The sequence below is a fragment of the Protopterus annectens genome, chromosome 11.part0 (genome assembly GCF_019279795.1).
Source record: "Protopterus annectens isolate FY-2018-M chromosome 11.part0, PAN1.0, whole genome shotgun sequence".
NCBI lineage: Eukaryota > Metazoa > Chordata > Ceratodontiformes > Protopteridae > Protopterus > Protopterus annectens.
This window is the reverse complement of record NC_056745.1, coordinates 21,261,243-21,286,656: the sequence shown is the minus strand read 5'-3', so window position 1 is coordinate 21,286,656 and position 25,414 is coordinate 21,261,243. Positions and strand designations below refer to the sequence as shown.

The following is a 25,414-nucleotide window of genomic DNA, read 5'->3' as shown; positions in this document are numbered from 1 at the left end:
AAATGTCTAGGCTTAAAATGACCTCTGGGTCGATAGGATCTCCTATAAGGCACTTGAGTTTCAGACTTAATTTGTGCTAATGCAAAACCTATTACTCTATCAGCTTTCTAAGTTTGTTAAAGCAAAGTATCACTATTTCTGGGTCTTTGTCCCCCCATTTGTATGGCCTTGTCCAGACTTCTTACACTACAAAGTTGGGAGGTATGCAGATATTCTTTACAGACAGTATGGTAACTACCTTCTGCATGGAACTGGAGTGTGGCTACAAGGTCAAATACTGGTGAAGTTTTGTAGTGTATAAGAACATTGTTCTTTGACAGTTGTCTTTTACCTCCAGATATATTACCTAAGCATGCTGATACAGTGCCTCACTCTAATTTAGAATCACAACTCAAAGCGCTGTGGATTACTAACAAACTGTATCCTTCTTGTACTGATAATGGCATATCCTAAAGTAGCACAGCCACCTGCTGCATTTAAAAAAATAGCAGAAAGATTCATATTTTGTAGAAATGTCGCACACCTCAAGTTTGCATGTTGTCAATTAAAGCAGCACACTGTAATGTTATTTCTTGTGCTTGTATTATTAACAGCTGTATTTAGAGTTGCATTTTTTTCATTTTTATTTATCAAGTAAACCTGGGTTATATAACTTTTCTTCAGTGCATTTCTAAACTTGGACTGTATAGGTATGTGTTTACATGTTACATTTATAATTGTGTTTGTGCATATGTGTATTGTGACATCATGACTGATGTGCCTGGGGTACACACTGATCGTAATGAAGTTGCATTTGCAGGGTTATCATTACCAGTCTTTGTGTCATGAGAGTGAAATAAGCAGAAGGTGAACCAGAAAGAGGCAGCTACCATGGTGGCTGTTATGGGGCAGTTGCCTCAGTGAATTCCTGACTTTTTGTCTAGGAAGACTGTCCAGTCTGAAGAGTAGTTTCCAGGTAGCCACATCTGAAGAACAAAGGCCTTCTGCAAATTGTTCCTTAAACATGTAGGTGATGGCATAGAGCCCAAGATAGACAAACGGTCAATGAAAAAAGTAATTTATCAAACAGTTCCACGTTTAAAAAAAAAAAAGAGCATCTTCTGGCAGAGTTTAAAGTAGCTTCACTGAAAGAACAACTTTGTAAACTGTTCCAAAATCTGATGTCCGTTCCTGATGATGTAGGCATAATGAGAGAAACCATAAGCCATCAACAAAGACAGTGTGAGTAAGCAAAAGTAAATAATCCAGGATTTTGAAGAGAACAGCAGTGTGATCATAGATGTAGGAACACAGTAGAAGGCTGCTAGGAATAGCAAAAAGCTACAAAGGCAAACAGGAAAGCTCAATGACCTAGAAAATAGGTTCAGACACTAGGAGAAATAAGATGAGGATAATTGAGGTATTAGAGCACACTCTGGATAAAAAAAAAATAGAAAGGTTTGCGGCTGGAATTGCCAAAAACATAGGTTCATTGGTTCATAGATTGGTACTAGGCTACAAGCCTAGCTATAACAATTCTCTGGCTATTTCTTCCCTGGACCCTTGTCTAGCAGGGTGACTGACGTGATCCCCGGGGTGCATTTTCTTTCTCCCATCCAATCATAAAGGTTCCTTTTGAAGAAGGCCAAAGAGGCACTCAGCAATTCCAGAGTCTGGGGAGTCTCTGGGTCAGGAACCTATCCCTCCAGCATGTTTTTATTGTGATGACAAGATTTAGATCCCTGGAGCTTGTGGCTCTGAGGGATTGGGATTTGTTTAAGTGTAGCATGTCCATCGGCTCTGGGTTTGACATGGCCTTATATGTTAAGCAGAGATTGCCTCGGAGTAGATGATATGCGAGAGTATAGCTGGAGTTTTTTAAGACAGTCAGCATAGGACATCTGCTTTAAGCCTGTGATTCTTTTAGTGAGGTATTTCTGCAGCCTTTCCAATTGTTGCAGATGTCTTGAGAGGTACATACCAAATGGGGCGTTGTATTCTATAATGGGTCTAATGAGGGATGAGTACAGTGGGACAATGACCTCCTTTTTTTCTTGATGATTTCACTTACCCAAATTACAAGATTCTGTAATAGAAAGAACCTACAGAGAAGGTAGAATTGGAGTGCAAGAGTAGGACACATGAGACGCGCACATGAATTTGCCCACACAGCTATAAACTTAATGAAGAAATCAAAACATGCCAGAACACCTAAATTGATACTTATTAATGGTATATTTGTAAAACTGGTGGGGGATTAGTCTGATTCACTGCATGAACTAAGCAAAGGGATATTTGACTTGTTTGAGCCATTGATTGCTCAGGGAATTCCTGCATCAACTACTGTGCCTTCTCAACTGTAGTATGGAAGGGAAACAGATGCAGGTTTCACAGAGAGGGGAAGCACAAGCTTTTGTTGTAGAAATTGTCCAAAATAGAAGCAGGAGCAACAGATGCAAAGGAATTCAAATTCAAATATCCCACTAGAAATGGCCTAGCATGCAAACTTGTAAAGGGACAGAGATGAGGTTGAATTACAAGGGTCATGGAAGGGTCATGCTGGAGGTTGAATTACAAGTGTCGTAGAAGGGTCATGCTGGAGGTTGAATTACAAGTATCGTGGAAGGGTCTTGCTAGAGGAGGGATTACAAGGGTCCTGGAGAACATTTGAAGTAGCTGTTGTAAAAAGTACTAAAAGAGAAGTACACAGAGTGATGTGGACAAGACTCTGGGCATAGCAGGCTATAGAAATTGAAGTAAAATGAGGCAAACAATGTAAATATGAGAAAAATATACAGAAATGATACAATAAGAAGAACAACAAGCTTGTCAAAGCAAAAACCCAACTGGGTAGGCGTGTCCACAGCAAATGCAGCCAGATGCAGGGACAGAGAATGAAGAAGCAGAAAAGAACATGCAGCCAAAGAGGAGAGCAGCTGAAGTCTCGGGGGATTCAGAATGCTTGTGCTGGACCACTGGTCAAAGGAGGGGGCAGAAGCGTGAAATTTAATAGAGGCAGGAAAATTTAGACCAGAGGAGGAGGCCAGGTGGAGAGAAGGCATCAGGAAGTGGACAGACTAATTAAATGGAGATAGCTCAGAGAAAAACAATAGGCAGTATAAGAGAAAAATGAGTGGATATGAACCTGGTATGCAATCCATGGGTCTTAGCTGCATGCCGAAAGTACTGAAGTCATGGAAGTGAGGGGACAAAAGTAGTAAATGAAATCGAAAAGGTCTGAAGATTTTATGAAGACGGGGCACTATTTAAGGGTAAAAGGTGTTCTAATGCACTGTGTTCCAGCAGTAATTTTATGCACTTGCACACTTTAGTAGCATCCTCTAGCATGACCCTTCCAAACTGTTTTACAGGTTGAACCTTTTTGACCAGGGTTGTAAGAGAAAAGTGCACGGTAAGGTGGGGGGGGTGGGGGGCACAAATAGGCAGATTGCAATTACATGGTCTTTCTTATAGTGTAATACCTTTTTAGAATGGTCTTTCTTATAATTTACCACTTTTTTATAGCATGTTTATATATTCATAAAAATTAAGCTTTCTCTTTGAAACAGTGGGTAGAAGCATTGTGGTACCCAATTTTTTCTGTTTCCTCCATTTTTCATTTATGTAAACACCAGTCTTGGATTTGACTGCAGTGTATTAGAACAGAATGAAGTGGAATATATGAAAACGTCATAAAAGTAATATAAAAAAATGCAAAGGAAAACCAGAAACGGCAACTGTATAAATTTGATTTATTGCTTTAGAAAATAAAAAAGTTTGTCTTATCTCTTTTATTTGCTTCTGGTCCCTACCTTTGTTCTTGAGGACAATCGGGGATAGGTGAAAGCAGGACAGGGCCAAAAAAAGAACTGCAAAAAATAGGACAAGGTGAGTGATTAGGTACAGAGGTGCTCTAATTATAGGCTCGGGAGGAGCACAGATGAAGATCAAAGTACAGAATGCCCAGCTTTGCAAGGGGAAATCCAGGAGGAGAGAGCCATTCAAAGGTGGTAACAGATGTGTGAACAAACCCAAGGAGAATAGAAGGGAATGAATATAAAAAGGGAATTAAATTCTTTCATATATGGTCTCTCAGTAGATATGTATATGCCTGATCTGTATTAAAAAAAAAAAAAAAGATAGGGACCAAAGACATCTTAATCACTTGCATCTTTCAGTGTCCATAAATAAGTTTCCGTAGTCTTGTCTTATTTATAATCTTTTGACTAGTTTCTTCCAACGATACCTTAGCTGCTTGCTCAATATCTCATTTCAGCCAAATCTGCAAGTATCCCATTCTGTTTTGACATGACAAAAAGGGGAACCTCTGTACATAGTTCATTACTGTAGTCTTTGTTTTTGATTCATTACCTTTTATACATTTCATTTTATCACATATAATTTTATGTCCTGTTCTGGATTGGTAATAAATAATAATATACCACCCACAAAAGGAATATTTTGTCCATAGTGTTTCTCCATTTATATCTAATTATGTTTCTTGTGTGTGTGGCTAATGGCTTTAAATATAAAGCAAAGACTTATGGTGAAGGTGGACAACCTTGTCTTTTATAAGACTAAACACCATCACACTTCATCATAAGTTTAGCTGTTCTGTGTATATTGAATATTAACGTTGTCCATATTTTTAGAATCCCAAATGCCTCCAGGGATTTCTAAAGAAATTCCCAACTTACTCTGCAAACTCTTTTTTCAGCATCCAGACCTATTGTTATCTGTATATACTTATTCTACATTGTATTGTTTTGAATAATAAGGGTTCTGTTGATATTGTCAGATGTTTGCCTACCTCCAATAAATCCATGCTGACCTGGGTCTATTATTTTGGCAACATTTCTGCCATTCTTTGTCAGAATTGTCATAAACACTTTATAATCATGATTCAGAACTGCAGTAAGGCTGTATGAGCCTGGATCTAGGAAATCGTTTCCCTCGTTTGGTATAAGTATCACTACTGCTTCTTTCTAAGCTAAAGGTACATCCCCACTCAGAAAATATTGTTAAAAAATTCTACCCATAGTTTTATTAGCTCCTGATCCTAATTCTGCACATCCATTGGAGTTCCATCACTACCCACAGGGTGTCCCTTTATTCTGTTTTTTCATTGGTTCTTTATTTTCAGTTTCCTGATTTTCAATGTTAACAGACATTGAATGAGGTGTATTAACTGAGGAAGTTGTACAGCCTGAAAATGTTACTATTTCCTGTGTGTTTCTCTCAACATCTACATCTTGTCTAGTGTACTTTAGTAATTCACCATTGCATTCATAATTTTACTGGGTCCACTTTTACCCAGCCCTTCTCATAATTTCTGATTTTTAGTCAGCAGCCTTTTAACCTTTTAATTGCCTCAGACACTGAGCCAACAATTTGCTTGTGGTAGGGTTATCATCAAAACATAGTTGTTTTAGGTCATTACTCTAATTTTCATTCATGTTGCATAGACATTCTAGCTTATTTCGATTGCTCTTCATTGCCCTGTGGGCATTTGTGCATTTTTTTTTTTTTTCAAGTAGCAACATGACTGTCATATCAGGGAATGATTTTGTGGATACCCATGCTGTTAACTCCTTTTAAAAGGAAGAGAAGTGTGTTGCATTGCCTAACCTTCACTGACACCAACTTCCACTCTTAAGTGAAGTGTTAAGTGACATTTGTCTCCACTGTGTTCGCAAATTTATATGTAAGTACTAGGCTAGATGTCCTTGTAGGCCATTATAAGCCTAGACAATTTCCCTTCAATGGTGAAAATAAAACCTGAACTTTGTGTCTGTGAGGTACACACCTTAGCCATTATGCCAGCCCCTAACTGAAGCAGATTTAGATCCCTGGTTTTTGTTAGTGGAGCTGTTTGAATTGCTGGATATAAGAGGTATTTGACTACTATTTCCTGAATGGCTCAAAAAGCAAGGCACATATATTGAAGTAAAGGGACAGCACTACCAGCCTTTCCTGGCACCTCTTGTTCTGTGACATGTTTAGGTAGGAACCTTTGGGGTCTTTAGAGTAGTTTGATATGCCTAATAAGATAAATCCCAAACCAAGACACTGTATTTCATAATAGGTCTGCAGAACTTAAAGGGATAACAGCTTTCTTGTATCTTTTTGTAATCAGCTATGCCAAGTAAAAGATTTTTTAACCACTGCTGCAACTTGATTGTCAAAGGCAGGGGAACTATCTACCCATGTTCCAAGGTCTCTTGCCACACTTTCATTTTTACTTCTGTAAATCCCTTACCATCTTTAAGCCTTTAAGATACTGCTATGGCTGTTCTGTACCTCATTTGCATTTATTGTGACCATATTTCTTATCTTCAGTATACAATAGTCACAGTTTTTTGCAAGGTGTTTACTCTGGTTCACATGAAATGAAATTTCAGTTAATGTTTGATCTACCCACTCATTAAATCTGTGTTCTGATCATCATTAATATAGGTGCATAATCTTACACTATCACTGTATGTGTTTTCTTCGTTTGGACCATGCTGGCGTATTCTTTCAATCTATCTGATCTTATCCAAGAACCATATTTCAGAGCAAAATGTTTACTACATGTCTTTCTGTCTTATACCTTCAGCCAGTATTCCATGTTATCTTCACCTTCCAGAGGCATCTTCCTCATTTCCTATTGTGTTCCAGTCTCTTGCAAGTGTGATGCATCCTTGATGAAAGGCTGTAGCTTCTCCCATAATATTCTTTATATCCCATATCACTACGTTTGATGGATTGGATTGTGTAGTGCAGCCAATGTAATTTTTATATAGTGCCAGTAACCTCACACTACTGTGAATCTACCCTGCCTCTCTTTCGTTCATTTCTCAATCTTAATTCCTGTACTGTCTCTAGTTAATAATAAGACCCCTTTCTTTTGCTGTCGGCCTGTTCCGACAAAGAAACCCTCCTTGCCATTCTTCTTCCTTTCAAACGTTTCATGTTCTCTGGGAATCGGGTCTGTTTCGTATAACATAATTAATTATGCTTTACTGTTATAAGAATAGTTCATTACCTTTTCTATTTTTCTTAACAACAAGCCTTTTTATTTTCTAAAGCAGTAAATCAAAATGATCTGTAGTAAAGATTATATTTTATTCTCCTTAACTAACATTCTTTGTCGGTCATTTACAAGCTGGTGGTTCTTAGTCTGTATCACTTTTGTGCCCTTTTATATAATTTTCTGTAGTATTGTCTCAACTGAGCCTTGGCTTAAAATAAATGCATGCACTTACACACAAGCACACGCACAATTTCCTCCGACCCAAAGAAATAAACATATTAACTGTGTACATATTTCTGCAAAACTGTAAAGCTGACACTCTGTAAGAATATCTTTGTATTTTTTTTCCTAATGTTCTTATTATTCGGATCCTGCTGAGCAGAATAACTGCAGTTATAAATGACTGATCTGTTTATTTCCCAAAGAAACGTATTTCTAAAACTGTTCATCTGTCCTTGTGTTGCTAGATAGCCTGTAAATGTTTCAGATGCAGTAGTTTGTTTTTAAAAGGTCAAGCTTTACTGTCCAGATGCAGTAAGCCCATCCTCCTGCTGACTAACTGAGCTTATCAAGGAAGGTAGTTTACCCTCCAGGAGCAGTGGACACATATCAGTTTGAAAAATTTAACAAGAAAATTGAAATATAGTAGTTATTTTTTTAAATGGTAGTTGCATAGCCTAATGGATTTAATATTCTAATTTTTCTGTAAATGTACATATTTTTCTGAGTTTGTAATGCAAATACACACATTTGCAGTAGCACTTTGTTTAGCCATACAGCATCTCACGTGACTTCAAGCAGCTCCATTCAAGATAGTTTATATGTTTGGAGAAGTTTGATTAACATTATCTGACAAGCTGAACAAATTGAATTGAACATTTTGGTGACAGTTTTCAAGAGCACCATCTGAAGTTGTTTTATGTCAGGCAGTAGTCTGTTGATCTATGTTTTTTAGTGCTATTCATGTATATATTGCAATGTATTTTCTGTCTCCCAGTTTTCTGTAATGTTTTCACTGATAAAATTATGTAAGAATTTGCATATGCATAAAAAGTGACCGTGGTTAATATCTTTTCTGCAGTGTATACCAGGTAAAAAAAAGTAGTGTGTGTTCATTCCAAGCCCTTTCAGATACTTCCTGTCATAAGGCAGTTGAATGAGGATGTTGTCTTAATCTTCTGATCTCAAATACGAGGGCACCAAAACCTGTTCTGTCTTTAAGTATGATCTTTCAAGCTACAGTTATACAATTTTTAAATTTAGATTTAAAATAATGCATAAAACATTTACATTTATTAAAGGTTCTAAATGTGGGCACTGACAAGCAACATAATGATTTCATACAATGAATGTGCAGATAACACAAAATGGCCATTATTTATCCAAGATCTTTGAGCAGTACATGTGCCTTGGCATGGACAATGTGCAGGTTTTATGGGCCACAGTTAATGTGAATCTTTTTTAAGCGAATTTCTGTTTCAGGAGACTGTAGTTTGATTTTAAGCATGTTTTATGGCCTGTGTCTCGGTTTAAAATATATGTGAATCATTATCTGCCCTGTCTGATTTGATAAATATTATACCAGTTCTTGGGAGGGGTTATTTTAAATACATTTCTTCTGTTTTCCTTGTACAGGATACAATATCCCATTGGATCAGCTGCTGCTACTGATTGGAAAACATGACAAACTTGTACCTGAATCTTTGGAAGGAGCAGACACCATACCTGGGCCGAATGTGTGTGATGATCCCACACGCAGTAAGTAGATGGCTGGTATCCTGTCATTGTTCCATGTTCAATTTGCACACAGAACATTTATTTAGATCGAATGCAAGAACCGTGTATTTTTTACTTCTTAGTTCACACACAGTTGCAAAACCTGTATTGTATAAAAGGGAAAATTCTGGTTTTACACACTCATGCAGGTCAGGTGTAACCAGTGCAATGCTTGTTACACCTGGTGCATTATGAACTGGTTTGATTTTCTTGTTTGTGCCCAACAGGAAATTAAGGGACTGGTTGGAGACATGGGGTAGTAAATATATGATGGTTATATCACAATTTAGAAGATAAGATTTTGTAAGTTCATTAATTAATGTTTTAATAATTTATTTGTATTTAAATACGGAGACACTAATTATATACCAGTTTATCTTGCTCTTATCCCAGAGAAGTTTATAAAAATGTTTTTGTAGCAGGCTCGTAGGGTTCCTGGCTCCTAATTCATTTGCATAAGGCCAAATGCATGCCTTTATAGTTTGCAATTTAAACTAGCTCTGTTACTTGACTAGGTCATTACTAAGGTGTATGCAATGAATTAGAACTTCCAAAGACCTGTGATACTGCATCTTGTAGGGTGAAAAAATTTAAAAGATGTGAGTTTGTGGCCAAAAAATGGTTGCATGGATAGGAAACTGACTAGAGGTAGAGGTAATAGTTCATGAAAAAGCAGGTAAGTTAAGTAATAGGAAGAAGCAGGGTTCAATGCTGGGAACAGTCCTTTGTAACAACAGAGAACGCAGAGGTACAGAAGAGCAAGGTTAACTTGTTTGCTGATAATACCAAGAGCTTTGTAGTGGTAACAGAAGAAGTAGCTTTGCCGGTGGACAGAGACTAGTAAGGTAGTTGGAGATGGCAGCTTGATTTTGTGTGTTCAGTTTGATAGGTGGAATGTAAGGAAAATATGCATCCTTAGAGTGAGAATTTATTTATTTATTGCATTTGTTTACCAGGAAAGTCCACTGGGCCTAAAAGAGCCCATTTTCAGTGGAGGCCCAGGGAGAAAAGCTCCAACAACGTAGTAGAAAAGAAAAATTAAACATTAATTGTACAGAGAAGTAGAACAGTGTACACAGTGATCAATATATAATATATACAAAATTCGACAAAGCAGAAATTTAGTTGGTTTGATTTAGAATTATACATACAGAATATATACATAAAAGCAGGAATTTAGTTGGTTTGATTTAGAATTATATATACAGAATATATACATAAAAGCAGGAATTTAGTTGATTTGATTACAGTAATATATACAGAATATATACATAAAAGCAGAAATTTAGTTGGTTTCCAGATGAATTCAATCAGAGAACCAGGAAGCATTGTTGTAGAGCAGGTACAGAACCAGGAAGCATTGTTATAGAGCAGGTACAGAACCAGGAAGCGTTGTTATAGAGCAGGTACAGAACCAGGAAGCGTTGTTATAGACAGGTACAGAGCCAGGAAGGGTTGTTATAAAGCAGGTACATAGCCGGAAAGCATTGTTATAGAGCATGTACAGAACCGGGAAGGGTTGTTATAGAGCAGGGACATAGCCAGGAAGGGTTGTTATAGAGCAGGTACAGAGCCAGGAAGCGTTGTTGTAGATTAGGGACACAGCCTGGAAGGGTTGTTATAGAGCATGTACATCACCAGGAAGGGTTGTTATAGAGCAGGTATAGAGCCAGGAAGCGTTGTTATAGAGCAGGGACACAGCCAGGAAGGGTGGTTATAGACAGGTACGTAGCCAGGAAGGGTTGTTATAGAGCAGGTGCGTAGCCAGGAAGGGATGTTACAGAGCAGGTGCATAGCCAGGAAGAGTTGATATAGAGCAGGCACATAGCCAGGAAGGGTTGTTATAGAGCAGGCACATAGCCAGGAAGGGTTGTTATAGAGCAGGGACAGAGCCAGGAAGGGTTGTTATAGAGCAGGGACAGAGCCAGGAAGGGTTGTTATAGAGCAGGTACAGAGCCAGGAAGGGTTGTTATAGAGCAGGTACATAGCCAGGAAGGGTTGTTATAGAGCAGGTACATAGCCAGGAAGGGTTGTTCTAGACAGGTACATAGCCAGGAAGGGTTGTTATAGAGCAGGTACAGAGCCAGGAAGGGTTGTTTATAGAGCAGGTACAGAGCCATGCTGAGACTGTATCAAGGAAGGATAGGAGGGCGGTAGTGGTGCTGTGTCCTGGTCTGACACCATGCTGAGACTGCATCAAGGAAGGAGAAGATGACTGTAGTGGTGCTGTGTCCTGGTCTGACACCATGCTGAGACTGAATCAAGGAAGGATAGGAGGGCGGTAGTGGTGCTGCGCCCTGGTCTGACACCATGCTGAGACTGTATCAAGGAAGGATAGGAGGGCGGTACTGGTGCTGTGCCCTGGTCTGACACCATGCTGAGACTGTATCAAGGAAGGATAGGAGGGGGGTAGTGGTGCTGTGTCCTGGTCTGACACCATGCTGAGAGTGTATCAAGGAAGGAGTGGATGGCGGTAGTGATGCTGTGCCCTGGTCTCCTGGTCTGACACCATGCTGAGACTGTATCAAGGAAGGAGTGGAGGGCTGTAGTGGTGCTGTGCCCTGGTCTGACACCATGCTGAGACTGTATCAAGGAAGGATAGGAGTGTGGTAGTGGTGCTGTGCCCTGGTCTGACACCATGCTGAGACTGCATCAAGGAAGGAAAGGATGACTGTAGTGGTGCTGTGTCCTGGTCTGACACCATGCTTAGACTGTATCAAGGAAGGATAGGAGGGCGGTAGTGGTGCTGTGTCCTGGTCTGACACCATGCTGAGACTGTATCAAGGAAGGATAGGAGAGCTGTAGTGGTGCTGTGTCCTGGTCTGACACCATGCTGAGACTGTATCAAGGAAGGATAGGAGGGCGGTAGTGGTGCTGTGTCCTGGTCTGACACCATGCTGAGACTGTATCAAGGAAGGATAGGAGGGCGGTAGTGGTGCTGTGCCCTGGTCTAAAACCATGCTGAGACTGTATCAAGGAAGGAGAGGAGGGCGGTAGTGGTGCTGTGTCCTGGTCTGAAACCATGCTGGGACTGTATCACGGAAGGATAGGAGGGTGGTAGTGGTGCTGTGCCCTGGTCTGACACCATGCTGAGACTGTATCCAGGAAGGAGAGGAGGGTGGTAGTGGTGCTGTGTCCTGGTCTGAAACCATGCTGGGACTGTATCACGGAAGGATAGGAGGGTGGTAGTGGTGCTGTGCCCTGGTCTGACACCATGCTGAGACTGTATCAAGGAAGGATAGGAGGACGGTAGTGGTGCTGTGCCCTGGTCTGACACCATGCCGAGACTGTATCAAGGAAGGAGAGGAGGGCGGTAGTGGTGCTGTGTCCTGGTCTGAAACCATGCTGGGACTGTATCAAGGAAGGATAGGAGGGCGGTAGTGGTGCTGTGTCCTGGTCTGAACCCATGCTGAGACTGTATCAAGGAAGGATAGGAGAGCGGTAGTGGTGCTGTGTCCTGGTCTGACACCATGCTGAGACTGTATCAAGGAAGGATAGGAGGGAAGTAGTGGTGCTGTGTTCTGGTCTGACACCACACTGAGACTGTATCAAGGAAGGATAGGAGGGCGGTAATGGTGCTGTGTCCAGGTCTGACACCATGCTGAGACTGTATCAAGGAAGGAAAGGATGACTGTAGTGGTGCTGTGTCCTGGTCTGACACCATGCTGAGACTGCATCAAGGAAGGAAAGGATGACTGTAGTGGTGCTGTGTCCTGGTCTGACACCATGCTTAGACTGTATCAAGGAAGGATAGGAGGGCGGTAGTGGTGCTGTGTCCTGGTCTGACACCATGCTGAGACTGTATCAAGGAAGGATAGGAGGGCGGTAGTGGTGCTTTGTCCTGGTCTGACACCATGCTGAGACTGTATCAAGGAAAGATAGGAGGGCGGTAGTGGTGCTCTGTCCTGGTCTGACAAAATGCTGAGACTGTATCAAGATAGGATAGGAGGGCGGTAATGGTGCTGTGTGCTGGTCTGACACCATACTGAGACTGTATCAAGTAAGGATAGGAGGTCGGTAGTGGTGCTGTGTCCTGGTCTGAAACCATGCTGGGACTGTATCAAGGAAGGATAGGAGGGCAGTAGTGGTGCTGTGTCCTGGTCTGACACCATGCTGAGACTGTATCAAGGAAGGATAGGAGGGCGGTAGTGGTGCTGTGTTCTGGTCTGACACCATGCTGAGACTGTATCAAGGAAGGATAGGAGAGCTGTAGTGGTGCTGTGTCCTGGTCTGACACCATGCTGAGACTGTATCAAGGAAGGATAGGAGGGCAGTAGTGGTGCTGTGTCCTGGTCTGACACCATGCTGAGACTGTATCAAGGAAGGATAGGAGGGCAGTAGTGGTGCTGTGTCCTGGTCTGACACCATGCTGAAACTGTATCAAGGAAGGATAGGAGGGCGGTAGTGGTGCTGTGCCCTGGTCTGAAACCATGCTGAGACTGTATCAAGGAAGGATATGAGGGCGGTAGTGGTGCTGTACCCTGGTCTGAAACCATGCTGAGTGGGTGAGAGAATCTGGCTTTCAAGCAGGTGGTTGAGGAGTTTGACATGGATGCATTTTTCCAATATTTCAGATACGGGTGGGAGAATTGCTATGGCCCGAAGTTTGCGGTGTCTGTGTTGGTGCGGCCTTTATGTAAGGGGAGAATGCTTTTTTCCAGATGTCTTGGACAAGGAATTCTTTAATTGATCTGTTAATGAGTATGCTGATGGGATAAGCTATAGAGTTTCCAGCTCACTGCAGGAAGCGTGGGGGTAGATTGTCAGGGGCTAGAGTACAGGGTTTTAGCTTAAGTAAAAGTTTTTTTATTGTGCTGGTGGGTATGCCGGAGAATTTTAGGTTAGGGTTAAGGCTAGACTTGTTTTCTGGGATGATTTGGTCATCAGCTCTGTTGGTGGTGGTGCTGTTAACTGTACGAAAGGTGGCGGTTAGGTTAGCTGTGGTGTCAGTGAAGTAGGAATTGAAGAGGGTAGCAAGTACAGTGGGGGCGATTTGTGGGTCAGGGGATGGATTGCTTTGAGAGCCTGGGTGTAATAGTAGGCTGATGGAGGACCAGAATTTTTTGAGTTTATATCTTTATGTTGGCTTTAGAGGTGGAGGTATTGGGTTTTTCTATCTCTAGTTATTAGACCTTTTTCCTGGTTATGGAGTTGCTTGTAATGTAGTAGAGTTGAGGGGTCTTTGTGTTTCTGCCATGATTTTCAGATTTTATCCCTTATGGACAATGACTTCTTTGGTGGATTTTGAGAACCAGCTTACATAGTTATGCTTTATTTGTTTTTGCCAGGTGGTTGTTTGCCTATTTAGGATGTCTAGGAATGTTGAGTTAAAGAAATAACAGCCTCAATAAATGGTAGCGATTTGAGGGGTTCCCAATTTACTTTAGCTAAGGTTTCATTAAATATGGATGGTTGGAACTTAGTCAAATTTTTGGTTGATTTATATTGGTGTTGGCCTGGGGTTAGGGTAGATTTGTGTATGATATATGCTGGGTGGTAGTTGCTAATAGCATTAGGTAGTATGCCTGCAGTGGTGGTATTGTTAGGGTGGGAGACTAGTCTGTTGTTGGGCCCCAGTTGTATTTTTTGTGGGGTCTGGTGATGTCTTGAATTAGTTGGGAGAAGTTGTAAAGTTTTATGTTTTTTGAGGGGTTGTTGTGGGCAATGTCTAGCCAATCGATGTTTACATCACCTAGGATGATGGTTTCATTATCTATGTTTTGGGAACTCCAGGCAAGTATGTTCTCTAATGTTGGTATGTTGTTTCCTGGAGGAATATAAAGGGCAATTATGCAAATATTTTTTATGATTTTTACGTTTTAATCTAGAGATTAGTACTTCACCTGGGGAGAAGTTGAGTGTTGGTTTTGAGTAGAGAATTAAAGTAGGAAAGAGTATTGCTACTCCCCTCCACTCTTGTGGGGCCGATTTGTCTCTTAGGTTTGAGAAGCCTGGAGGGAGAAATTCAGTATTTTGTTTACATACGATTTCAACCAGATTTTGCTAGCTGGTATAATATCCTAGTTGTTTTGTGAAATCCATGCCTGGAGTTCATGTATCTTGTTTCTAAGGCTTTGGAGATTTATGGCTGATAGCATATGGGAGATTTGCTAGGTTTGCTGGGGCTGAGGGCGGTTGGGGCCTGGGTTGGGTTGTATATCACTGCACTGGGATCTAATGCTTTGGCAAATTATGTGGGTTATACTTATCATTTTTTTCCTAGAAATGGTATAGTTGCTGCTGGTGGTGTGATAATGGGGGTGTCTTTGGAGAGTTAGAATTTTTACTTTGGATAGTACAGAAGTATTAGCTGTGAATAAGCTAGGGTGGATGACCAAGTAACTTGATAAGTGTGGTTTGTGTGGTGGTTGTACAGGTGGGTGTAGGAGGTATGTTGGGTGTCTGGAGAGTTGTGATTATTGTCAGGAGAGAGAGAGTGTAAGTGAGAGAGGTGAGATCATAGTAATAGTAGTGATGGACATGATGGTGGTTAAGTGCAGTGTGATAACAGAATGAATATGAGCAGGATAGCGATAGTTTAGGGGATGGAGCACTATATGGCCCTATTTAGAATGGGTGGGGAGGTAGGAGGTATGGTATGACTGGGAGACTAATTGGGGGGTTATGGTATAGGTGGATGAGAGGTGTGGGGAGAGGTCAGGTTAGGTTTAAGGTTAATGCAATGGGGGCAGGGTGGGGAGCAGAAAGCATAGTGAATTGAGTGGGCCTGGCCCCTGCAGCGAGAAGAGCTCAGTTTAATGTGAGTCATAAGCTTAAAGTATCGGTGTCTAACAAAAGATTAGTCTAAGTAGTTCTGGAGTACTTTAAATAATTATCACTGTAAGCACACAAACAGGGTTGTTGGGCAATTGTAGAAAGAATCGTGATGAGTATAGAGACAACGCTGAAAGTAAAAGCAAAAATGTACTAATTTAAACAGTAAGAGAAAACAGAAGAAAGGTCCTTGGAGGGACCATAAACATCCCATTCTGAATCATTAGTACTTGGGCAGTGGCAAAAGGCATCTGAATAATGGGGGCATGTGGCAGGAGAGAGACTTGCATAGTTGTCGTAGTATGTGGACAGAGAAAGAAGCATCCATGTGTCAGCATTAAAACAAATTTCTTCATGAAAAATTGAGACATAATTTGAACTTAAAGAATATTTACTCCCCATGTAGCAATCTAGTAATATTTGTGTAGCACAGTTACAACCTTACAGATGCACGCATTTAGATCCTGCAGCTGCGAGACATCTGAAACAGTTGAAGCAAAGCTTTAAAAATCTGAATTTTTCTGTTGAACAGAATGGCAAAATGATCTCCGAGAATAATCCTGTAGTTCTCTAGATGTACCTCAAACCATAAAGTGTGTACTCCATACTGTATGTAAATGACCACCCGTCTGACTACACCTTTTATAGTACTCTGGAAAAAAAGGCATACCTCTTCACAGATACATGATGGAAACTATTTTACAAAGATAGATTATTGCCTTTTGTGTGTGTGTGTCAGTAAAATGGAATCCCTTTCTTGTAGAAGGATCCCTATATAGATGCCAGTATTGTATAGATTTTTATTGAACATTATTCAAAATTCGGTAAGTAACAACTATTTGCACTTATTTTGATTTTGTTACATTAAAATTAAATCGTTTCTCAAAAACAAAAGAAAGATCAAAAGAAAACAAAAACATAATAACTGTAATCTGAAAAAGCTGCTTACTTTCAGTTCAGAGTCTTGCTACTTAAGGTTAAGATTTTCACAGTCGCTGTAATTTTTACCTCAGGCTATTTCATACTGAATTTAACAATAATATCACAAGCTTTTAGAAAGTGTTAACTAGGTGAGGCTGTGTTAAGGGGGCAATTGTTAGCTGTGTGATACATGTGCATTTAACTCCAACCTTAAACTTCTTCTGATCAATATATTTCATCTAGGGGTACCATTTATTGAGAAATTTTCCCTTTGTCTTTTCTTTGTTGACCTTTCTTTGTCAACAAAGCTCTGAGTTCCCTCACCAGAAGTATAACTCTGGACTTCTAATGTCTAAGGTAAGTAAACATTTTGCTTTTTCGATTATGTTCATCATCTTCCATGAGGATTAAAAAATGTTGTTAAGATATAATCTGTAAATGTATTGCTAATACCTCGTTTGTGATGTGTTGGATTTAAGTTTTAAACATTTGCCAATTCAAACAAAGCGAAATAGCATATAACCCCTTCCATCTCTACAGTGTCATATGTCCAGCAGCTATCGTGTGCTGCTGCTGTAAACATTTTGCTTGTTGGTGTGTACTTCAAGGTAATTCTAAATATCCCTGCGTTTCTTGGGACTTTGAGCATCCTGGCAATATAACCCCATTTCTCAGTGGAATTCCCCTCTTCGTCAGCCTTTTCCTTCCATTCTTTGTTGTGATCATAGCTGATTCTTTTATTAGTCATTCAGAGTGCGACGTTTATTCTTCCCATATTTTACTGTCGTTTACTGCAGAGTTTCTTTTATACATAAATTAATTTTTTTACATAATTACTGAATCTTTTACTCTGCAGTAAATATGAGAGAAGAACAAACCCACTTCTTCTACTCCCTGGATAGGAGGCACATACTGCCAGTCTAATCCCCTGTCTTTGTGATGTCAGGTGTTCCTTATTATCAAGGTGAGTCGCCTATAGTGCTGTCATCATGGCCATCTATGTTTTTATGGCCACCAGTACCCTTTTTTTCTCTTTCCTAGCCAGTCTATTTAAATTCCACCTAAAAATTACAATTTTCTCTTCTAACTGTTAAGCATTTACTGACAATATTATCTATATTTTCTTCTCTATATTGAACTGCTGATGTCTCCTGACAAGTCGCTTCATTTCTCGGAGACCATTGTTTAGATGGCCTGGCTATTTCTCACTGACCCGTATTTAGATGGTCTGGCATCAGTGTTTATTGACTTTGCTCTTACTTTGCATGACGGGCTTCCAGACCACCCACCAACTGTTATTGTATTAATTGCTTTGTAAGATTCGTTAGCGCCTTCACCCACCATAGCATGAAAATGGTAATTTGTGTAAATATTTAATCATTATCGACCTCCTTCTTTTTATTTTCTGCATGAGGTGTTGTCAACTGTCACCATCTTTGTCGATTTTTTCCCTATACCCCTGACCACCTTCTCTCATCCACCTCTTTGCTGGACACTCTTGTTTCTTCTTGTCTTCGTATTCTTGTCCATCTCAAATCATCTTCAACAGATTGTCTTCTGCTTTTTGACACTTATGCCTGAACCACCGTAATCTGTTATCTTTTGACCTTCTCTGCAATGGGAGTTACTCTGGCATCTGCTCTGATGTCCTCATGTCTTCATCTATCCCATGTGTGCATCCTACCACCCATCTCAGGCACTTCATCTCCACCACCTCTAGCTTCCTTAACCACTATGCCTTTACTGTTCAGGTTTCTGTACCATGCAGTAGTATTGATCTGTACACTCCGACCTGTTACTAACTTAGTCTATCACCAATATGAATAGCAGTGGGCTTAGGGCTGAACCCTGATGCACACTCATTCCAACTTGGAATCCCTTTGTGAGATGGAACACTGTTTAGACTTGAGTCATTGGGTCCTTGTACGTAGCTTACACCAGCTCTACCACTGTTTCAGACCACCACACGACTGCCCATGTCAGCTTTCCTTGGACCATGTCCTAATGCTTTCTCCAAGTAGATTTCCAGTTGGACTGCTTCCTCATCTCAAGCTTCTTCTCATCTACCTGCCTCACTACAGACTCTGCTCAGTTATGCTGAATTCTGATCTGAATCCAAACCACTTATCTCTTGTCTTACTTTGTACTACTGTGCACATTCATTTATCAGTCCCCTCCTTATTTGTTTTGATGTGTTTCTGACCTCTGCATTGACCACCAGCTTTCATTGTGCACCTTTTCCCCATATCTGGTTCACCCTCATATCTGTTCTGTAGTCCTCACACATGCTGTATTGAGATGCTGCCACTCTTCATCAGCTCCACCTATTTCCTCCTCTTCCTGAGGTGCTAAGATACCAGAGTAATTCCTTGACGTCTTGTACTTTCTCTCCAGTCAACTTCTAGGTCTTCTGCCTGGTCTGTATTGACCTTAGAGCCTTTTCTGACCACTGCTTGCAGTTGATTATGGCAACCAGTGGTTTATGCTGTATGCTGACTGTTTCACTGGGGATGACTTTGCAATTGGTGATTCTGCCCTGATTCTACCCCAATACCCTGTCCTTACTAGGAGGAAGAAGACCCGAGTTGCATGTTGGCCACTCCTGTATGTGATCTCTTCACTGCCTGTCTTGCTGAACAATGTGTTGGTCATCCCCAAGCCATTTGTCAAGCAGAAGTCCAGAATGGCCTCTCCTTCTTTATTCTTGTTGCCCCACCCATCTGAACCGAGGCAGTCATCCTATCTTATCCTGTCTGTCCTGAAATATGGATTCAGGTCACTCATTTATAACATATTTAGTAGCAGTTATTGTGCAGAAATACTGTAATATCTAGAAATATAATTGGTAATCATTAAATTACAATCATTTATGAGCACTGGGCTGGTAGGCTAGTACCACTGCCACCCCTGTGATCCCCAGGTGGCAGGATGCCATGAATTACGATAGCTGACACTAACAGGGTTTCAGTTCTACCACTGCCAACAAGGGTGAAGTAAAAGAAGGAAGGTGTGCACAAGTATATCTCCGTAGCTACAGTCCTCAACACCATAAAGGAAATCTGTACTATCCTGGGTATGGGCTTCTTCTAGCTTGGGTCTTTGTCAAAACACTCACTGACCTTTTCCCCACTACTCTATGAACCAATGTCTTCAGTGCTTGTTATAGTCACAGTAACTTCCTTTCACACAAGGTATTTACAAACACACACACACACCTCCCAGGGAATGTTGGTGGAATCTTCCAGTTCCCCATAGCTTTCTTCCTGGCAGGGTAGTACTACCACCACTCCTGAGTTAGGGTCAGAGACCTCCAGTTACATGGCTGTTCTAAATAAAGCCAAAGAATGAAGCATACCAGTCAATATTTCTTTCACCTAGAAGTGGGCTAATGGGAAATGTACACGATGCATTTTTAACAAACAATTTTAAGTAATGTTTACCCTAATGTCAGATAAATAACACTACTTAAATACTCTTATAAATAAGTAAATACCAGCCTTAAGAACTTAAATGCTGAGTAAAGTCCATTTGTTAAACCGTAAAGAAAATGGTACAAGTACAGAGTAAAATGTGTAGTTTGACACGCACAGAAATAAAACTCAATAAAAACAGGCAAATTTCATACAGAAAAAAATTAAGCTCCAGAAAACTCCTTGCAAAGCCTGCAACAGAAATATCCTTAACTATTATAAGTTAGTAACTAGTACATACGGATGTTTCCACACAAAAGTCAGCCATTGTTTATCTTCACAGCATGCACAGTTATATAGCATGTTTCCTCCAGCCCTCAGTGTCCACGGTATCTTTCTCCTGTTGCTGGAGAAAACAACTAGCATAGCCATTTCTTTTATTTGTCATAGAAACCATTAAGATTGCTAGGACATATTCATGTCTGCTTCCCTTACATCCTTGATGTACCATGTGTTCCACTGATGTGCAAGTCATTAAGTTCATCAGCAAAGTTGCACTTTCCCAAATTATGAGGCAGTTTAATTACAGATAAGGGAGAGAGAGAGAGAGAGAGAGAGAGAGGGAGAGAGAGAGAGAAAAGAAAAATTAGATTACATTGTAATTCCATCCCCTTTAGCTTGGCATTACCCCTGACTTCACATTTCCCTTTAAGAAACTCAGGCAAGTCTTCTAGAAGCATCCCTGCAGCTTGAGACAAGGTTGCAATCTTTTGGTATGTGACCCCATACCTTTTCTAGATAAACCTTCTGTATTACTATTGGTGCTTCCCCTGTCTGTGTCAGTCTTTTACTAATATATTGTATAATTTCAGCTCCTACTTTTTCTTTATGACTACTTGTATACTAATATATTGTAGAATTCAGCTGCCATCTTTTTCTTTATGATGTATTACAACTACATTTTGTATTGTACTAATTGTATCAGTATATTTTGCACTATGTTATGAACGAATGACCTCTCTGATTATTCTCTGTACTGCACCTGCAATGTTCATTGTATACATTCATTTTTGTATATGTGATTTTGTTTTCTCAAAGCTTATCTCCCTGGGCCTCTACTGAAAATGGACATATATCCAGTTAGACTAGCCCGGTCAACAAATGTAAAATAAAAAATAAAATAAAAATAAATAAAGTCTTGCAGTCCTATAACATGACCATCTAAGATGTTTCTCATTCTGTCCATTTGGTATGTGTAGCTGTTTTAAAGGGCTACAGTCTATAACCACACACAGCTTTCTGCTATGCAAGCTGGGTTGTAGTTTTTGCAAAGGCCAGAATTTACTCAGACACTCCTTCTATGGCTGCATATAACTCTTCTCTGGCTGAAGACAGCATTTTATAAACATGACAGGGTTCTCATTCCCCTCTGAGGGGCTGTTTATAACCCCCATCCCATAGTTAGAAGCATCTACTTGTACAGTGAGTTCTTGACTGTAATCAGGAATGGCTAGAACTGGGGTCCATCAAGAACATCCGTGAGCTTTTGAAATGCGTAATCACAGGCTGCTGCTAAGACCACATCATCAGCTCTGGTTTCCTGGTGAGTTCTGTGAGTGGAGTAGCAGTCAGACTACTAGAAAATACATTTCCTATAGTAGTCTGCTTGCCTTAAAATGCATGTACCTTTTCTTTATAGTAAGGTTTGGTCATGCTTGAATAGCCTCAAACTTGGCAGGTTCTGGCCTCATCATTCCACTACCCACACTATAACCCAGGTAACCCAACTGACACTTTTCACCTTGACAGTCAGACCTTCCCTTGGCAGCACTTCATGGCATGTTGCATATGTTCTTTCCATGATCAGCTGTAGATGGCAGTGCCATCCAGTTAAGCAAGGGCATAATCTCCTGCTAGGCTGCAATCTGCCATCCACTGGTTGGGTTGGTCTGGCATTCTTCATAAAAAGGGCATTTTTTGAACTTCCCAAATAAAATTACAAACACTGGCATCTCCCTGGCTGCAGATGTCAGGGGTACCTGTCAATAACTCTGGGTCAAGTCAGTAGTACTTCTATGCTTAACCCCTTCCCAGCTATTCCAAGGTTTCAGCTGTGTGACTTATTTACTGTAATGCACACATAATTGGGGATGCCGCCATCCTTCTTTGGCACCAGTACTACTGCTGAGGCCCAAAAGCTGTTGGACTCCAGTTCCAACATGCCCTTCAGGTCCTCTTTCAGAGTTTCTGTAACTCTTTTGGGTACTCTGTAAGGAGCTTGTCTGATGGGTTGCTGGGGTGTCATATCTACATGGTACTCCAAGTGGGTTTACTCTAGCCTACCAGTAAACATATCCCCAAATTCCTGCAATACTACACATATTTCCTGAACCTGGGTATGGGTTAGTTGTAGGGAGAGAGCTACTCCATTCACTGAGGCGCCTGACCAAGCATCACCGGGTTTTACCTGCACATCCCCATCTGGCTCTTCTTGCAACTTACTGCAGCTGTTAAGTCCCAGGGAGTGTCTGTCATGCTAAGGCTTTATCATGGTAACATGGCAGAGTTTTTGTACTTTGGCCTCCTGCTTAACAACAATATCATGTCCTTGACATTTCCTTTCTCGCATTGGAGAAATGGCCTTTTCAGGGCTGTCTGCAACTTGTGTCCCACTATCACCTGTTACCCTGCAGAATGCTCTGTTGCTCCTGCTGTTCTGTCATACCAGATCTTTTACTGCTGCCACACCTGTGCCAGGTGATCTTGGTTCAGCTCCTTGAGCTCTCTAAGCCTCGTCTTAAAGTTCGACATATTCCACAACAAACTCCTTGTGGGAATCCAACAACCCTCCCGCTCATCATCATAATCATAAACCCTTTTTCCCCATTTTTTACGTGAGGGTTGGGGTGTCATATCAAGTGCTGCCAGTTTTCTCAGTTAATTGCCACTTTCTTACCTTCCTCAGCAGTCATGCCTGACTGCCATAGCTCTTCTCTCATGAAATCCATCCTCTCTTAGCTGGGTGTTATTGTTTTATCTTCCCTTCCCTTCTTCCTGTCATTTGGTTGCAACCCCACTGATTCTAGTTTTGACGTCTTCATTCAGACTTTCCTTCTCATTCTTCCTTCCCAGATACGTGAAGCTTTTTTTAACTTGCTCCTCTGTTTTCTTTCTGTTTCAATTTTCAGCTTCTTGCAATTTTCCCCGATCTACTGCAATTATGGCAATCTTGTCTGACTCATTTTCATCCTGTGTGAGTGCTGAATTTTGCATTCCATTCCCTTATTATTTGCAGGAGTTCCCGTTTAGTCTGCCTGTAATGCCACATTATCTGCATACAGCAGTTGTGTTTCTCTGTCCCTTCCAACCTGTTAGCTAATGTCCTTCACCAGCATGAACAGCAGTGGGCTAAGAGACTAATCCTGATGTAGCCACACTCCACTGGGAGCTCCTCTGAGGCCGTACACTGTTCATACATTGGATTCTTGTACATAGTCTACACTAATTCTGCCAGCGTTTCTAGGACTTAATCACAGGGCTGCCCAAATCAAGTTTCTTGGGACTTTGTCATATGCTTTCTTAAAGTCTAGGAATGCCTATTTAGACACTATTATTTGTACCTTTCTCTCTACTCTCTGACTCTGTGCAAATATCACATTATCTAAATTTGAACGGTTTATCTTCCGTCTTATTTTCTTCTACTTTGTGCATCAGTTTGAGTCATCCCCTCCAGCACTTTCATGCACTGTCAGGAGTTTGATACCTCTATAACATCCACAGTTGTGAATGCCCCCTTCATTCTTGTACACTGGCACTAGAATGCTTACTCTCCAGTCATCTGGAATACGCTTCCTCTACACACTGCTATGACTATCCTCAGGAACCATTTTGCCCCAAACTCGTGCAACGTCTTGAGCATATTTTGAGCCTGCTGCTTGCCCTGACTTCCTTTTCCTTAGTGATGTTTTTACTTCTTCTAGGTGAGCTTTTCTTCTTCTTTCATTGTAGGTTGCTTGTGGGCCAGTACAGTTTCTGTGAGGTTTTCTTCATTCAGAATTTGATGGAAGTACTCCTTCCATCTGCCTTTGATGTCTTGTGGACCAGTGAGCAGATTGTTGTTGGCATCCCTTATGAATAGTGTCTAATGACTAACTACTTTACTTTAATCTTTTCCTTGCAACCTGAATTTCTTTGTGCCATCTACTGAGTCACTTTCTGGAAGCTGATCAAGTACCTGCCATGCTTGGTCTTTGCTATTGTAGCTGCTCTCTTAGCATCTTTGTTTAACAATCAGTATTGCTTCATAGCCAGGTCTAGCTTTTCCATCTCCTATTTTTTCCTGCACTCCTTTCTTTCTTTTGATAGCTTCCTGGACTTGAACCAGATTTCCTTATACCTGTATTTCCCTACCTGCCTTGGCTGCATACCTGTTCTGTAGTCCTCACACATGCTGTCCACATACCTGTTCTGTAGTCCTCACACATGCTGTCCACATACCTGTTCTGTAGTCCTCACACATGCTGTCCACATACCTGTTCTGTAGTCCTCACACATGCTGTCCACATACCTGTTCTGTAGTCCTCACACATGCTGTCCACATACCTGTTCTGTAGTCCCCACACATGCTGTCCACATACCTGTTCTGTAGTCCTCACACATGCTGTCCACATACCTGTTCTGTAGTCCTCACACATGCTGTCCACATACCTGTTCTGTAGTCCCCACACATGCTGTCCACATACCTGTTCTGTAGTCCTCACACATGCTGTCCACATACCTGTTCTGTAGTCCTCACACATGCTGTCCACATACCTGTTCTGTAGTCCTCACACATGCTGTCCACATACCTGTTCTGTAGTCCCCACACATGCTGTCCACATACCTGTTCTGTAGTCCCCACACATGCTGTCCACATACCTGTTCTGTAGTCCTCACACATGCTGTCCACATACCTGTTCTGTAGTCCTCACACATGCTGTCCACATACCTGTTCTGTAGTCCTCACACATGCTGTCCACATACCTGTTCTGTAGTCCTCACACATGCTGTCCACATACCTGTTCTGTAGTCCTCACACATGCTGTCCACATACCTGTTCTGTAGTCCTCACACATGCTGTCCACATACCTGTTCTGTAGTCCCACACATGCTGTCCACATACCTGTTCTGTAGTCCTCACACATGCTGTCCACATACCTGTTCTGTAGTCCTCACACATGCTGTCCACATACCTGTTCTGTAGTCCTCACACATGCTGTCCACATACCTGTTCTGTAGTCCCCACACATGCTGTCCACATACCTGTTCTGTAGTCCCCACACATGCTGTCCACATACCTGTTCTGTAGTCCTCACACATGCTGTCCACATACCTGTTCTGTAGTCCCACACATGCTGTCCACATACCTGTTCTGTAGTCCTCACATGCTGTCCACATACCTGTTCTGTAGTCCTCACACATGCTGTCCACATACCTGTTCTGTAGTCCTCACACATGCTGTCCACATACCTGTTCTGTAGTCCCCACACATGCTGTCCAC

General features: G+C 41.2%; 1 protein-coding gene across 1 annotated transcript in view; it reads left to right on the top strand.

Annotated features, from left to right (window-relative positions):
* Positions 1–25,414, top strand: part of LOC122815135 (zinc finger protein 501-like) — a 73,306-nt gene that overhangs the window by 25,556 nt on the left and 22,336 nt on the right. Inside the window, exon 3 of the mRNA XM_044087388.1 lies at positions 8,630–8,752. Coding sequence (XP_043943323.1) covers positions 8,630–8,752 — 123 coding nt within the window. The remainder of the gene's footprint in view (positions 1–8,629; positions 8,753–25,414) is intronic.